This window comes from Prionailurus viverrinus, chromosome B4, assembly GCF_022837055.1.
Source record: "Prionailurus viverrinus isolate Anna chromosome B4, UM_Priviv_1.0, whole genome shotgun sequence".
In the NCBI taxonomy this organism is placed as follows: domain Eukaryota; kingdom Metazoa; phylum Chordata; class Mammalia; order Carnivora; family Felidae; genus Prionailurus; species Prionailurus viverrinus.
In genome coordinates, this window is record NC_062567.1 from 102,632,493 (window position 1) to 102,650,138 (window position 17,646).

A 17,646-nucleotide genomic window follows, 5' to 3' on the forward strand; every position below is an offset into this window, starting at 1 on the left:
TGGAAATCTTTGGTTTCCAATTTCATAGGTGACAGAATTGGGCCTGTTTTACTAGGTACTCATTATTTACCTTTTCAAAGCAATTTCCATTGACCTAAATAAAATAAGTAAATGGTAAAAAAATAAATTAAATTAAATAAGTAATATGCACAAAGATAATAGATTGGCAATGAAATGATATAAAGCATAAAATATTAACTTGTTAATAAAATATTTTTAAATAGCATGTTAAATAATAATAATTTTTAAATAGCAATGTTAAATAATAGCAATGTTAAATAATATTAAATAATATCTTATTCTAAAATAACACTTATATGTTAGAAAGTTTTAAATGAAGAATATAAACAAGAAAATTAAAAATGACAACAGTCCCATCTTTCAGCATTAACTTAATTTTTGTTTTGTATTCTAGTGCCTCTTTCTAATATGTATATGTTGCACACATATATATGAGCGCATTATTTCTACTTTAATTAAAATTGGAATCTGGGGCACCTGGGTGACTCAGTCAGTCAAGCTGTCTGACTCTTGATTTCAGCTCAGGTCATGATCTTGGCTCAGGTCATGGTCTCACAGTCCAGAGACAGAGCCCTCAAGATTCTCTCTCCCTCTCCTTTTACCCCTCCCTGCTCTCTAACATAAGATAAGATGATGATAAGATAAAGGAATCAAATTACAAGTGCAGTTTTGAATCTAATCTGTTTCATTTATTTTATTCAGAATTTTCTCATCTTATTGAATATACTACAGAAGGTGAATAATGTTTCATCATATAATAATTTCTTTAAGTAATGCCCAATTGTTTTTTATCACTTCCACTCTTTCACAATTTCAGCCAAGAATAACCCTGTAGTTCACTATCTTATGTAAATCTTTTATTTCCTCAACATAAATTCCTGTAGGTGAAATTGTAAACGTTAATTTCATTCAGCAAAGAATAATTTTCTTTTATATAGTTTGTCTTTTATGTTGTTTTTATATTACAATATATAGTCTGACTCATCTTTCATTCTTATCTTCAACAAATTGCTATGTATTTAAATCACTTATCAATTTGCAGGAAAATATTGCATGGTCTGCACTTGTGAAGTTGTTTGATCCTGTGAAATCTCCCAGATGTTATGCTATTATTGCTCTGAAGAAGCAGCAATGATTTCAGTTGAAGCAAGGTATTAGATGTATCTGTTTGTGGAAACTATCACTAATTTTGCTCTTCTAAACATTTATGTTGTGTTATGTAAATATTTGAAAAAACATTGCTCTATATTTTAAATAAACAATAAAATAATAGCTAACAACAGAACACCATAATCTATTTTTCCATTGTCAAAGCATACATTAATAAAATAAGAACTCATGAAAATATTTAAAGTATTGACCTACATTCCTGAGTTACTATATCAATAGTACATTGTAATCTGACCCTTGTTTCCTATTGTTTGAGACCCTTAATATTTGCTACATACCTCATTTTGACTTTTATTGATTTAAAAACTTTTTGGACAGAGGAAAGTTATAGGTGTATATATAATAAAATTAGCACAGAAGATCACTTTCATTTTCCTCCAGATTTTGGAAGGATTTTCCATGTCATCTGGAGGGAAAAATCCAAAAAGGAAAGAAACACCCAGGAACCAGGCAGATACAAAAAGTGCTTAATATGTGTTTTCATCTAAGTTACATGAGAAGATATTCTGTGTCCTTAAAGAAATATGCATCTTGTGAGCTTCACTTTAAGGAATCTTGATACTACTTATCTTATTAAAATAGATAATTACCTTGTGCTCTGTAGAAAGCCAGTCTGAGAAAAGCAAGAGAGAATGAAAGAAGGCCAGTGCTATGCCCAGTGTGGTACAGGTTCTTTTCATTTGCAGAAATCTTGAGATTTCTAATATACACAGAAGATACGACAGTTGGCAAAAAGCTTCCTTGATGCTCAGCAAAAGACTATAAAATTCTCCCATCAGAAGAAGTAACTACTCTCTTAAATTTTAGAGTCTATCCGCAGATGGAAAGAACAAGTTTTTGCTCTGTGTTGTGATAGGAAGTTTGCAGCCATTATATATGTGGATGATCAGGTACTTTGTGTAGCTAGTACAATACTGGGGAAAATAGCCACTTTTTAAGCTTTTTATTATGGAACATTTCAAATATGTTCAGAAATGAAGAGTAGAGTCTAACGAATCGCATGTACTCATCACAAACTTCAATAATTATCAACATTTTACCAGTCTTGTTTCATCTGTACACTTACGAGCATGCACACGTTCACATTTGCCACCCCACCCACCGTTCCCAGATATGTAAGATTTTGAACTTTTGCCCTGATGCCTAAATATTTATATAACATTATTTTCTCATTATAATAAAGAAAAAAAACTTCATGTGTGTAAAGCTCTGTTTAGTAAAGTGAACTCCAACTGTTTCAATACCAAGGAAACTTTGTAGTAACTTCCCTATGCCTTAAAACATTGTCAGAAAATATATTTATCAGTTAATACTTTCCATTTTTAATAGAGACATTTGTGTGATTCAAGCTAATCAACATGAGATAACTTGTATGACCCACTGAGATGATAATATGTCAGCAAAAGAACAAAGAAATATAATATTTTGGCAGGACTACAGCTTTATACACATGAATCCCCATTGCAATGTTTGTAGACTCTCCTCTCATAAAAACTGCTCTTTGAGAACTCATTTACAGTTGAGCTAAAGAATGTGATGTATTGGCAGGAGCATCAATCCTGACAGCTACATTCTGAGTGAGCTAAAGCAAGACTCTTAATATCTCAGAGCCTCATTTGTAAAGTGGGTTTCATTTAATTTTCATTTTAGAAACATTTATTGAATGCTTATCATGTGTCAGACGTTAGGCTAGGCACTGGCAGCACGGAGACAAACAAGATATGTCCCTTTTCTCAAAGAGCTCACAGTCTAGTAAGAAAGACAACAAAATTACTAATTACCATAATTAGTACTGTAATTATTGTATAGGGCTGAGAGTGTCAGGACATGAGATCCTTTATGGCACCTTCAAATTGATAAGACTTCAAGGGAAGATAGGCTCAGTAATATTAGTACCATAGTTTAGATTCATATGAGTTAAATTATTGTCTGTCCTTGTGTAGGTCACTTTAGTATTCAGTATGCCTCAGGTTTCTCATCTGTAAAAAGAATATAAGAATAAAATTTACTTATAAAGTTGTTATGAGCATTAAAAGATTAAATATGTTATTGAACTCCCACAAAATGTCTCCAGGCAATCTGTTAATAAAGCAAAACTGAATTTATTAAAACTGTCTGTAGTAATAGGGGATTCTGCCTTGAGGGTCTCTGAAGGTAAAGTCAGGAGAGGATATTTACAGCATTTTGAAGGTGGCTCTTTTCAGGTGGAGACCAGACTGCAATTTGGAAAAGTTCATGACAAGTTTTATGATTGGTATCTAATAGCAAGGCAAGGGTCTTGAAGCAAGTTCTGATAAGTAAACTGTTGCTTGATAAATGAGCTCTTTGCCAAGGTGAGCAGATTGTCTGAGATAAATTAATATATGAGAATTTCCTGAAACAATGAAGTTATTTATTGGTTTACAGCCTTATCTTTCCTGGGCAAAGATTTCCTTTACCAAACAAATAAATCATGTTGACACAGGTGGTCTCAGTTCTTAGACCCCATAGCTCTGTCATATTAAGGCACATGGTTGTAGTTCTCAATGTAAAGCAATTAATTCCTGGTACATAAACATATGTAAAGCAAATAGTATAGGATAGTAGACTCAAACCTAGATATGTCAGTACTTCCATTAAATGTACATTAAATGCTTCAATTATAAAACAAAGATGACTAATTGGAAAAATAGAGCCCAATAAGTTGCTGGTTAGAAAAAACATCTAAAACAGGGGTATAAAAAATTCAAAAGTAATAGGAAGGAAAAGGCATATTTGCTATTACTCATCAAAAGGAAGGATATTTATCAATATCAAAGTAGATTTTTAGTTAATCTCAGGCAAAAATATTCTGGAAGATAAAGGGTAACCTTCATAATGAAAAGAATTTCAATTTGCCAGGAAAATGTAAGTTTGTATTTAGTTAATACCATAATTACAAAATATATAAGGCAAAAATTAACTACAGGGAGAAACAAGTCTACAATCATGCTGGGAATATTTTCATGTTTCCCTCTATCTTATGGAAAAAGCAAACAAAACCAAAAAGATACAAGATTTGAACAATGAAAGAAGTAAAATTGAGCTAATGGATAAACAGTTTATTATAAACTGTTCCCAACTACTATATAATTTTTTCAAGTACGTATGAAAATTTTACAAAAGTTGACCATATGCTGGGCTTTGAAGTAAATTTTAATAAATTTCAAAAAAATTGAAACTATATTATATGTAGTTTCTGACCACAATGCATTTAAGCTTAAAAAATTGTTTTAGGGGTGCCTGGGTGGCTCAGTTCAGCATCTGACTCTTGATCTCAGCTTAGGTCTTGATCTCAGGGTTGTGAGTTTAAGCCTCATGTTGGGCTCCATGCTGGACATGGGGTGTATATATATATATATATATATATATATATATATATATATATTTGTTATGTATTATATAATTTTATTATATACTTATAAAATTTATTATATACTTAAATATATATGTAAATAAAAATTTAAAAATTGTTTTAAATATAAGTAGAAAATCCCCATATTCTTTAAACTAAGAATTATACCTCTAAATAACTTCTGAGTCAAAGAAGAACTCACAGTGGAAATTAGAGAGTATTTGAGTAATAATGAAAATAATTGAATTATAATGATAACACTGCCCATCAAAACTTACGGGATGAGCTAAACCATGATATAAGAAAACATTAGCTTTCAACACATATTAGAAAAGGAAGAGACTAAAAATCAAAAGATTAGTAGTTTCTGGAAGAAAAACACGGAGAGATGATTAACACCTCCAAAAGTTGGTTCTTCAATAATTAATAAAATTTACACATCTCTGGTAAGTCTAATCATTTAAAAAATAAAACGTTCAAATAATCAATATCAGGTATATAAAAGGGAACATGCCTGTAAATTTGCCAATAAATTTCTGACAACAAAATTGAACATTTGTATGAAATGGAAAAATTTCTCAAAGAAACACAATATGCCAAAACAGCCTCAAGAAGGAAAATAAAATATTAATAATCATACAACTATTAAATTGAATCTGCAATTAATCTTTTATTAATTTCCTACATCTCGATAAAAGTATTTTTTGGATGTGGCATAGAATTTAGTCAACCACTGTTAGTTTGCAACAGTGTGACTAAGACTATCGTAGACACTATACGTTGGGCAAGAAGATTTATAGAACTAGACTATGGCAGTTCCTAATTTTTAGGAGTTTATAATCTATGCATTGAAACACATATGAGAGGCATATGGAAGAGTTAAGATTTAGATAATGACTTTGGGGAAGAAAGAAAAGAAAGTATCTACAGAAGCACACAATCCTTTACTATGAACTAACTTTGTCTTAGTCTGTTTACTTCTGTTCCACTCTCCTCTTTAATTATAGGTTCCTTTAGTTTGTTTTAAGTATGGTCAGTAGAATGGCTTATTTTCAGGAAAGAGAACTGTTTAAGAAATAATCTGCCATGTGAAAGATGTGCTCTGGTAACCTGTGACCAGAAGGAACTGGAAGTCTCCAAACCTCCCCAGGTTTGTACTTGGCCAGTGATGCTACTGGCTACATGTATGGGGATTTATTAGTTGATGTATTTATCTCAATGGATCGCCTCATTAAGTTTGCAGATGTTCTGTCAATGGAAGTCCTTTAAAAACAAATTATACTGTTTTTATTAGAGTTTTCCAATGCACAATCCAGAATAAGAGAGTTAACACATTTCAGCACAGAACAAAGTAGCATGTATTTAAATCTCAGGGGAGGAAAAGCCTTTAACTTGTTCTCAGACAGTTATGATTGAACACGTTGAATTTGAGAAAAATGGAGAAAGTATGCACCAAATTCACCATTTGGTCAGCATGGGATTTGGTGTGCATCAGCTAATCATGTTGAACTAATGCTCCACTTAGCTCAACTCTCAGGAAAGAATCCAGTCTTCTAATAACTGCTACAACTCCTTTAAGAAAAAGTCTCAAGGATGGTTTTCCATCAGGCAAAGCACACTCAAGTAATGTGTTTCAAGGGAAAGGTAAAACAATTCCAGATACCATTTGATTATAACAACAGACATCTCTGGTGTTCTGGTGACTTCAGAATATTTCTGATCTTAGTAGACAGTATAGCTGCAGGTAAACCTCTGCAAATAAAGGCATGAGGAACAGACTTCAAATCACAAAGAAAAAATTAAATACTCTATTTCTACTTAAGCTAACTCAAAAGGACAGAACTAAGAATAAAAATGAAGGCAAAGAAGTGTTTACTTTTAATGTATAGAATAATGAATATCTTTCTATGTATGTACAAACAGTACCTTTAAAGGGTCCAAAATTACATTCACATTACCTGCTTATGCTAGGTTCCAGAAACCATCCCTAAAGCACAGGTTGTACTGTACTGAAGAATAATATTTAGAAGTTTTGAGGGTCAACATCTAGAGGATAAAACTGAAAGCTATTGAAAGGTAAATTATTTTTTTGGTTAACTTTTCTCTCATTAATAGAAAATACTGTTGTTTATCTTTAAAATAAATAGATTTGAAATTCTTTTAAAATATGCTTCATATTTTAGATCTTTAGTACAGTTGTAGTATCAATGTTTGTTAATAAGATTATTGGTAATGTGTTTTCATTCTAATAAATTGGTTGCAGATGTTTAGAGAAGAAAGGATTTCGTTAAAATTGCTGCCATAAATAGCATAGTTCCTACCTTTAAGATTAATGAAACCATAGTAAATTCAACCTAGATCTTCTTACCATTCTTTTATTATGAAAAGTAAAACTAAGTCTCAGAGTTGTGTTTAGTTAGGTAAATAAAAGTGTTACAGAGCCTCTGAGGGTCATAGGTCATAGTAGCCCAGTGGAGTTACATCATATACACATTTATGTACTGATTTTTAGATTCTAACCTCTCCCCAAGATGCAAATGCATAAGAAGGATAGGATATCTGTTTGTTGGCCAAATCAGAAGTGCCATCTTTGAAAGACAGGAAATAGAAGACCAAACAAATATCTATAACTTTTCAAAGAGCAGAGGATATGTGTTTCTCATCAAGTAAGACTTAGAAAATCCAACTGAACTTTATTGAACATCTGTGAACTAACTGCTGGGTGCTTTCACACTTACTTCAATCTTCAAAACAACAAACAACAAAAAAATAGGATGCATTAGGGATATAGATGCTTAGTAATAGTGACAGTAGTATATACCCAAGGAGCAAGCAGTAATCCTTAATAATTCACCCATTCCTCATTCACTGTAGGAATTTAATATTATCCTAAAAGCATAATGGTTTGAATGCTCAATATCTGCTTAAAGACTACCCTTTTGTTCTTTTCTTTCATCTACCTCTGTGGTCTCCAAATTTTAGTGGGCCAAGGAATTAAGGTATAGTACTATATTCAAAACTACACAAATAAAGCAAAAAAGAAAAAGAAAAAAAAGAAAAAGAAAAAGGAAAAAAAATGTTGGTGTGTTTTCCATAGAAATGTGTTCTCATAGGAAACCCATTAAAAGAGATCTTTCAGCTCACTGTTCACAGGTTTAAAAAAAAATTCAATAATAAGAATCCCATTAACATTCTAAATAATGTATTCATTTTTACTACTTTGGGTACTGTATGTCATACTTAGTTTTTACGGTCTCATAAGTATAATCAGAACTTTGTGTTAAAAGTTGTGTCCTGAGGACACTTTTGAAAGAATTGAACACTAATAATAGTGGTAACTATAAATTAGGAAGATCAATGAAAACTAAGAAGCTTCTTGACCAAGACATTAACTTTAATTTTAATTTTAAAATAAATCTTAATTACTAAAACCTAAAGACAGTTGCTGATTATTAAATACCAAATAGTTTGACATTTTACATATCATATATAAAAGGGTCACAAAGAGAATCAGAGAAGGGGTTTTTGTTTGGTTGTTTTTTGTTTATTTTAATATGTCTTTTTTTTTTTGTCAAGTTATTTAACATACAGTGTAGTCTTGGCTTCAGGAGTAGATTTCTATGATTCATCACTACATACAACACCCAGTGCTCCTCCCAACAAGTGCCCTCCTCAATGCCCATCACCCATTTTCCCACCCCCATCAACCCTCAGTTTGTTCTCTGTATTTAAGAGTCTCTTACAGTTTGCCTCCCTGTTTGTATGTTATTTTTCCTTCCCTTCCCCTATGATCTTCTGTTAAGTTTCTCAAATTCCACATATGAGTGAGATACATGATATATGATCATATATATATGATACATGTCTTTATCTGACTGACTTATTTCACTTAGTATAATACCCTCCAGTCCATCCACATTTTTGCAAATGGCAAGATTTCATTCATTTTCATCACTGAGTAGTATTCCATTGTGTATATATACGATATCTTCTTTATCTGTTCATCAGTCAATGGACATTTGGGCTCTTTCCATAATTTGGCTATAATTGATAGTGCTGCCATTAACATTGGGGTGCCTGTGCCCCTTCGAATTAGCACTGCTGTATCCTTGGGTAAATTCCTAGCAGTGCTATTGCTGGGTTGTAGGGTAATTCTATTTTTAATTTTCTGAGGAACCTCTACACTGTTTTCCAGAGTGGCTGCGCCAGTTTGCATTGCAACAGGGATTCCCTTTCTCCACATCCTCACCAACATCTGTTGTTGCCTGAGTTGTTCATTTTTGCCACTATGACTGATATGAGGTGGTATCTCAATGTAGTTTTGATATGTATTTCCCTGATGATGAGTGATGTTGAGCATCTTTTCATGTTTCTGTTGGCCATCTGGATGTCTTCTTTGGAAAAGTATCTATTCATGTCTTCTGCCTATTTCTTCACTGTATCATTTGTTTTTGGGGTGTTGAGTTTGGTAACTTCTCTATAGGTTTTTGATACGAACCCTTTATCCAGTATGTCATTTGCAAATATCTTTTCCCATTCCATCTTTTAGTTTTGTTGATTGTTTCCTTTGCTGTGCAGAAGCTTTTTATCTTGATGAGGTCCCAATAGTTCATTTTTGCTTTTGTTTCCCTTGCCTTTGGAGACATGTCAAGTAAGAAGTTTCTGAGGCCAAGGTCAGAGAGGTTGCTGCCTATTTTCTCCTGTGGGATTTTGATCATTTCCTGTCTCACATTTCAGTCTTTCATTCATTTTGAATTTATTTTTGTGTATAGCGTAAGAAAGTTGTCTCTTTTTATTCTTCTGCATGTTGCTGTCCAGTTCTCTCAGCACCATTTGCTACAGACTGTCCTTTTTCCATTGGATACTCTTTCCTGCTTTGTTGAAGATTAATTGGCCATACATTTGTGGGTCCATTTATGGCTTCTCTATTCTATTCCATTGGTCACTGTGTCTGTTTTTGTGCCAATACAATACTGTCTTGATGATCACAGCTTTGTTATACAGGCTACAGTCCAGGATTGTGATGCCTCCAGCTTTGGTTTTCTTTTTCAACATTACTTTGGCTATTCGGGGTCTTTTCTGGTTCCATACGAATTTTTAGGATTGTTTGTTCTAGCTCTGTGAAGAGTGCTGGTGCTATTTTGATTGGGATTGCATTAAATGTGTAGAATGCTTTGGGTAGTATCAACATTTTAATAGTATTTGTTTTTCCAACCTGAGAGCATGGAGTGTTTTTCCATTTTTTTGTGTCCTCAATTTCTTTCATAAGATTCTCTAATTTTCAGCATACAGATCTCTTACCTCTTTGGTTGGGTTTATTCCTAGGTATTTTATGGTTCTTGGTGCAATTGTTAATGGGATAGATTCCTTGATATGTCTTTCTGTTGCTTCATTAGTGGTGTATAGAAATGCAACCAATTTCTGTACATTGATTTTGTATCTTGCAACTTTGCTGAATTCATGGATCAGTTCTAGCAGTTTTTTGGTGGAATCTTTTGGGTTTTTCCATGTAGAATATCATGTCATCTGCAAAGAGTGAAAGTTTGACCTCTTTGCCAATTTGGATGCCTTTCATTTTGTTTTGTTGTCTGATTGCTGAGGCTAGGACTTCCAATACTATGTTAAACAACAGTGGTGAGAGTGAACATTCCTGTCATGTTCCCGATCTCAGAGGGAAAGCTCTCAGTTTTTCCCCATTGAGTATGATATTAGCTGTGGACCTTTCATGTATGGCTTTTATGATGTTAAGGTATGTTCCTTCTATCCCAACTTTCTTGAGAGTTTTTATTAAGAAAGGGTGCTGTATTTTGTCAAGTGCTTTTTATGCATCTATTGACAGGATCATATGCTTCTTATCCTTTCTTGCCTTAATGTGATGTATCATGTTGATTGATTTGCAAACATTGAACCAGCCCTACAGCCCAGGAATGAATCCCACTTGACATGGTGAATAATTCTTTTAACATACTGTTAAATTCGATTTGCTAGTATCTTGTTGAGAATTTTTGCATCTGTGTTCATCAGGGATATTGGCCTGTAATTCTCCATTTTAGTGGGGTCTTTGTCTGGTTTGGGAATCACGGTAATGCTGGCTTCATAGAATGAGTCTGTAAGCTTTCCTTCTGTTTCTATTTTGAGAAGTCTGGGTAGGGGGTTGTTAATTTTGTTTATTCTTTCAAAAAAACAGCTCTTAGATTCATTGATCTGTTATGCTGTTTGTTTGTTTGTTTTGTTTGTTTGTTTGGATTCTATATTGTTTATTTCTGCTCTAATCTTTATTTTTTCTCTTCTGCTGACTTTGGGCTTTCTTTGCTGCTGCCTTTCTTCTTCCTTTAGATATGAGGTTATGTTTTGGGACCTTTCTTGCTTCTTGAGATAGGCCTGAATTACAATGTATTTTCCTCTTAGGACTACCTTTGCTGCATCCCATAGGGTTTGGACTGTCATGTTTTAATTTTCATTTGCTTCCATAATTTTTTTAATTTCTTCTTATATTTCCTAGTTGACCCATTCATTCTTTAGTAGGATGTTCTTTAACCTCCATGCATTTGTGGGCTTTCCAATTTTTTTCTTCTGATTGATTTCAAGTTTCATAGAGTTGTGATCTGAAAATATGCATGGTATGATCTCATTCCTTTTACATTTGTTGAGGATTGTTTTGTGACCCAGTATGTGATCTATTTTGGAGAATGTTCCATGTGCATGCAAGAAGAATATGTATTCTGCTGCTTTTGGATGAAAATTTCTGAATATACTGTTAAGTCCATCTGGTCCAATGTGTCATTCAGAGACGTTTCCTTATTGATTTTCTACCTAGATGATCTGTCCATAGTTGTAAGTGGAGTATTAAAGCCCCCTAAAATCACAGTATTATTATCTATACATTTATTTGTTTGTGATTAATTGATTTATATATTTGGGTGTTTCACATTGGAGTCATAAACATTTATAATTTTTTGCTCTTCTTGATGGATAGACCCCATAATTATGATATAATGCCCTTCTCCATCTCTTGTTAAAACCTTTAGTTTAAAATCTAGTTTGTCTGATATAAGTATGGTATTCCAGCTTTCTTTTGGTTTCCAGAAGCTTGATAGATGGTTCTCCATTCCCTCACTTTCAATCTGAAAGGGTTCTCAGGTCTAAAAGGAATCTCTTGTAAACAGCATATAGATGGATCTTGGGTTTTTTATCCATTCTGATACCCTATGTCTATTGATTGGGCCATTTAATCCATTTATATTCAGAGTGATTATTGAAAGATATGGATTTAGTGTCATTGTGTTATCTGTAGGTTTTGTGCCTATGGTGGTGACTCTGGTCCTTTGTAGTCTTTGCTGCCCTCTACTCACAGAGTCCCCCTTAGAATCTCCTGCAGGGCTGGTTTAGTGGTCATGAACTCCTTTAGTTTTTGTTTGGGAAAGCCTTTATCTCTCCTTCTATTCTTAATGACAGCCTTGCTGGATAAAGGATTCTTGGCTGCATATTTTTCCTATTCAGCACATTGAATATTTCCTGTCTCTCCCTTCTGTCCTGCCAAGTTTCAGTGGACAGATCTCCTACCACCCTTCTGAGTCTACTCTTGTAGGTTAAGGCCCATTTGTCCCTAGCTGCTTTCAGAATTCTCTATCTTTGTATTTTGCCACTTTTACTATGATATATCATGGTGTTGACCTGTTTTTGTTGATTTTGAAGGGAGTTCTCTGTGCCTCTTGGACTTGGATTCCTGTTTCCTTCCCCAGATTAGGGAAGTTCTCAGCTCTAATTTGTTCAAATAAACCTTCTGCAGCTTTCTCCCTCTTCTTCTTTTTTCTGGAACTCCTGTGATAACCAATATTATTTCATTTCATTGAATCACTTAGACCCTTGTGGTCTAGTAATTTCCTTTCCCTCTTTGTTTCAGCTTCATCATTTTCCATAATTTTATCATGTATTTCACCTAGTCTCTCCTCTGCTTCTTTCATCCTCGCTGTCACTGCATCTAGTTTATTTTGCATCTCATTTATAGCATTTCTTAATTCATCATGACTGTTTGCTAGGTCTTTGATCTCTACAGCAATATATTCTCTGCGTCTTCTATGCTTTTTTCAATCCCAGCTATTAGTCTTATGACTGTTATTCTAAATTCTTGTTCAGATATATTGTTTATATCTGTTTTGAGCAATTCTCTGGCTGTCATTTCTTCCTGGAATTTCTTTTGAGGAGAATTCTTCTATTTCATCATTTTGGCTAGGTTTCTGTCTTTGATGTGTTTTAATAGCTTGTTATGTGTCCTGGACCTGCAAAAAACTACTATATTAAAAAGGGGTCATACACTGTCTAGGGCCTGGCACTTCAGGAAGTGATTTTGGAGTGTGTTGTGTGCACTCTGTTCTTGCATATTTGGCTGCTCTATCCACTGGTCAGTCTTCTACAAAGCTCCTCCTTACTTGTGGTGGTGAATTCTTTATACCTTCCACCAGGTATACTTTCATTTGTTCATTGAAGTAACCCCAGAAGAAAGGAAAGGGCAGGGGACCTGATCCCAAAGAAAGAGGAAAATGAAAGGGGTGAAAAAAAGACCAAGCAAAGAATCAAAGAAACTATAAGGCTTAGTCCAGAGAGACAGAAAGGAAAACAAAGAAGAAAATATAGAAAAGGTATAAAAAGAATTGAGTAAAAATGCCTGATTAAACAGAGAACGAAAGGAAATTAATATATATATAAATGTATATATTAATACATATATACATAATAAGAATTGGCCAAAAATCAAATCAGAAAATTTTTTCCAAAGGGAAAAAAAAGAAGAGAGTAGAAAGAAAAAGAAAAGAGAAGGAAAGAAAAGAGAAGAGAGAGGAAGAAAAAAAAGACCAACAGACTAATATACAAAACCACAGGACAGTTGTCTGTTGGTGCCTGGGACCTGTGGCTGTGCTGGTCTGGAGGAGAGGCCCTCTGGTTCTTATAGTGTCAGTCCTGCTCTAGTAGATAAGCAGTTGTCAGGCATGGAGGGGCAGGGTTTGGTGTAAGTAGGTCCCACCTCCACTGGGGGCTGCTATCTTGTTTGCGGACTCTCCACCATGTTGGTGATGGGGAGATATATGGGGACATCTCAGTCTCTTCTCCCTGGACCAAGTGTCTCAGACTATGCTGTTCAGGCAGCCTTTACAGAGTAGCACAAGCAGTCAGCTTGCCTTGCTCCACAGTCTCCCATGCCTCCTAGCCACTGAGCTAGAATTCAAAACCTGACATCTTAAAGGATCCTGAACCACATGGACCCAGTTCTGGGGTAGCACCACTCTACCCTGCTGATATGGCTGGCACCTGTAGGGTCTTTTATCCTTGGGAAGCAATATACCCTTTACCCACAGTACTCAAGGAAGGGGACTGTTCTTTTCCAGTGCGCCCCTGAGATCACCATGAGCCCCAGGGCTAGCTCCCCTCCCCACCAGGTGTGTGCCTACCGCCACCCCCAGTTTGGAGAAAATCACACTTTTTTGAAAACTCTGATCTTTAGTGGGCACCTGGGTGGCTCAGTTGGTTAAGTGTCTGACTTCAGCTCAAATCATGATCTCACATTTTATGAGTTCAAACCCTACATTGGGCTGTCAGTGCAGAGCCTGCTTCAGATCCTCTGTCCCCTTCTCTCTTTTCCCCTCCCCCACTCGTTCTTTCTCTGTCTCTCTCTCTTTCTCTCTCCAAAATAAATAAGCATTTAAAAAATGAAAGAAAGGAAAGGAAAGAAAAAAAAACAGAAGAGAAAAGAAAAAGGAAAAGACAAGACTCCGATCTTCCACTGCTAACGCTGTTTACAAAGTAGAGACTGGCACTCTCCATATTTCTCATTCCCCAGTCCATGGTCCAGAGAGGTTTTTCTCTGACCTTGACAAAATACCACAATCTACAGCTTTTCTTTCTCTCCCTTTTGTCTCTCTACAGAAGGGGATCCCTCCCCTCTGTGCCCACGATATTTTACCTCTCCCAGTTTGCATACATGTACCTCTGTCCCACCAAGCTGTCTCCATCCGCCTGTGGAGATTTTTCTGTCACTCCACAAATGGATTTCCTGAGTTTGGAACACCCAGTATTCTGATCTCAATACAGCTGTGTTTGAGGGACGAGGGAAATCCCAGTCCCCGTACTTCTCCGCCATCTTGATTCCTCAGTCTAATGTTTCTTTTTTTTTTTTAAATTTTTTTTTTTTTTTTTTTTCAACGTTTATTTATTTTTGGGACAGAGAGACACAGAGCATGAATGGGGGAGGGGCAGAGAGAGAGGGAGACACAGAATTGGAAACAGGCTCCAGGCTCCGGGCCATCAGCCCAGAGCCCGACGTGGGGCTCGAACTCCCGGACCGCGAGATCGTGACCTGGCTGAAGTCGGACGCTTAACCGACTGCGCCACCCAGGCGCCCCTGTTTCTTTTTTTTTTATTTTGGAGACAGAGCAACAGAGGAAGGATAGACAGAGAAGAGAGAAAGAATCACAAGCAGGCTCCGCACTATCAGTGCAGAGCCAGATGCAGAGCTCAAACTTACAAACCATGAGATCATGACCTGAGCCTAAATCAAGAGTTGGACGCTCAACTGACTGAGTCACCCAGAGAAGGGGTTTTATAAAGACATCTTTTATAAATAACTTTGAAAATTCCAAAGCAAAATTTCAAAAGTAGTCAACCATACAGATGTCTACACATCATAATATTAAGGCATAACATTCCAAAAGCTGGTGAGCACAGAACAATGCATAAGACTTCAACATAAGAGGTACATGATGTATTTCTTAGTTACCAATACTTCTGTTTCTGGACACTGGAGGGATAAAAATTGGAGTCCACTCCAATGGCATACTTCCTTGTCCAAGGATTAGTTTCCAGTTACAGATAATATATGGGAAGCAAAGATTAAGCAGGAAATGTCCCACGTCACTTATTTTTCTCAAGTAAACTGAGTTTAGAGCTTACTACTCAAAAATACAATCCACGGACCAACGGCATCAACATCACCTGGCAGCTTGTTAAAATGCAGGACCTCAGTCCCTATCCCAAACCTACTCAATTAGAATGGGTATTTTAAGGAGATTCCCAAGTGTTTCACATTTGAGAAGTCAGTCTTAAAATGGTTCTTCTGGGATGGTTTTATGCCCAAGAATATGGAAGACCCTGCCAGGCTTTGTTAGTGTCTGCTGCATTCCATTCCCAGGTTGGGGAGCATGCAAATCCTAAGGGTATGCAACAGCTTCGCCCTAAATGGACCAACATCTTGGCTTATGCTCAAGAAGTCTGTATCTAAGAAGGTTAGATCCCCCCTTCTTCAGTCACTGCCAAGGAATAAATGCAAGGGAAACCAGAATCTCACAAACCCCCTCTACCTTCAGCTGACATTCTTTATTTAACAGGCATTACTCCAAGAGGACTTAATAAATTTTGGGTTTGAATGGTGGGTGTTTTTTCCAACCATTTCTCACAATTGACTATGGCAATATTTTTTAATTATAATGTAAAGGATTTAATGTGGAAGTAAATTTTAATAATGTGAAAATGTTCTGTATTATCTAGATATCTCCCAGAAAACTCTAACTTCTAAAAAATATATATAGCAATTATGAACAACTTTTCAAAAGGCCTTCATATCTTTTGGTGGACTTTCTACACCATATGCTGTGCTCCTCCTGTTTATCTCTGACTATGGTATCTTTCCACCCATGAGATCTTTTCATATTAATAAAGATAGCAAACCACCTGGCATTGGAATTTGCACAGAATTTATGAAGAAAGTCAAGATACAGTAAATCTATCGAGGCAAACAAGTCAGGTTCTTGGGCTGAAGTTCAAATCTCCTTAACATACAAGCTGTCATTTTTACAAATCCATGAAAAATGAGTGAGGAATTTGGCCCTTGAATAATTTGGTCATGCCATGTAAAGCTCTTTACATTTTCTTTTTTTGTTAAAAAAAAAAGTGAAGAAATACATTTAAATTACTTATATTCCCACTAGCAAGTAGTTATTTTCGGTTGGTCCAAATGCATGCATTGTTTGTATTTGCCTTAACAGTCAGCATAGCCTTCTGTATTTTGCCTCTTTTACTTAATATTATATAGGAAACATTTTCCCATGACTCTACACTGCCTTCAAATGAGCATTTTAATGACTTCATAAAAGTCCATCCTAATGAGATATATTCTGTTTGCCCATTATTTTATTGTTAGACCTTTAGGTTGTTTCTAACTTCTTGAATAGTCTCAGCCTATATATTTTTACATAAACTACAAGGAAATGTAGGCAATCTACTAATGACTTGACAGAAATCAATTGAGATAACAAGTCTTCTATATAAATGTGCCAATAAACTTAATTCAAACATACGCTCCAAAAATGCCCAAATGGCCAGTCACAAAATGTAAAAATAAATGCAGAGAACTTTTTTATATACTCCATATGATTATAAAAAATAACCTATAATTTAATCTTTGTTGCAAACTTTTTCTATGCCCCCAAAAAACAATTCTAATCTAGTAAATGCTAACAGCATATAGTTTAACTGAAAGTATGACTAGACACAGAAGGCCAACTTAAACAGATGTCATAATCAAAAAAATATTTACCCCACTTACATGTATTAGTTAATAGATGTCAAAATGGCCAGCTTGACAGGAAGAGAAGAATGGGGCCACTTCAGTTATAGATTTCATTGAATCTCCCCAGAAGTTCCATTTTTATTGGCCTCATATTCAGTCCAAAGGTGTTGCATAAGCCCCTTCCTGGCAAGCAGGAATACATCATCAATTTCTTTGACAGTTTTGAAAGTCTACTATTCAAATTGCTCTTTCACCATCCCAGTCTCCATGGAAGGTTCCAATATGTTAACATAATTCCAGACTCACTACTCTCAAATGTGCTGGCATCTGAGCAGCTCTCTGTGAAGGAGTCTTCTTGAGTGGCCAGATCTGTTTAAAAAATTTTGGAGGTGACTCCAACATTATATTTCTCTTACACACGTACATACCATTCATACAGAGTGTCCTTGGCAACTACTCAATTTTTAAAAGGTTTTTTAAACTCCAAAACGACATGATGGGTTATAATAATAATGCCAAGTAA

The 17,646-nt window shown here is 35.2% G+C and overlaps 1 protein-coding gene across 7 annotated transcripts in view; it reads left to right on the forward strand.

Moving 5' to 3' along the window:
- METTL25 (methyltransferase like 25) overlaps nucleotides 1–17,646 on the forward strand; it is a 168,481-nt gene that overhangs the window by 128,859 nt on the left and 21,976 nt on the right. For 4 of the 7 annotated variants that reach the window (XR_007153848.1, XR_007153847.1, XR_007153850.1 and 1 more), the window contains exon 12: nucleotides 1,064–1,172. Coding sequence is in view for 1 of the 7 variants with exons in the window: in XM_047865848.1 (XP_047721804.1) it covers nucleotides 1,064–1,156 (93 nt within the window). In the remaining 6 variants the exon portion in view is untranslated. Of the gene's footprint in view, nucleotides 1–1,063; nucleotides 2,342–5,620; nucleotides 5,715–6,535; nucleotides 6,641–17,646 lie in introns of those variants that run through there. The other 3 variants (XR_007153845.1, XR_007153846.1, XM_047865848.1) reach the window with 3 other exon arrangements.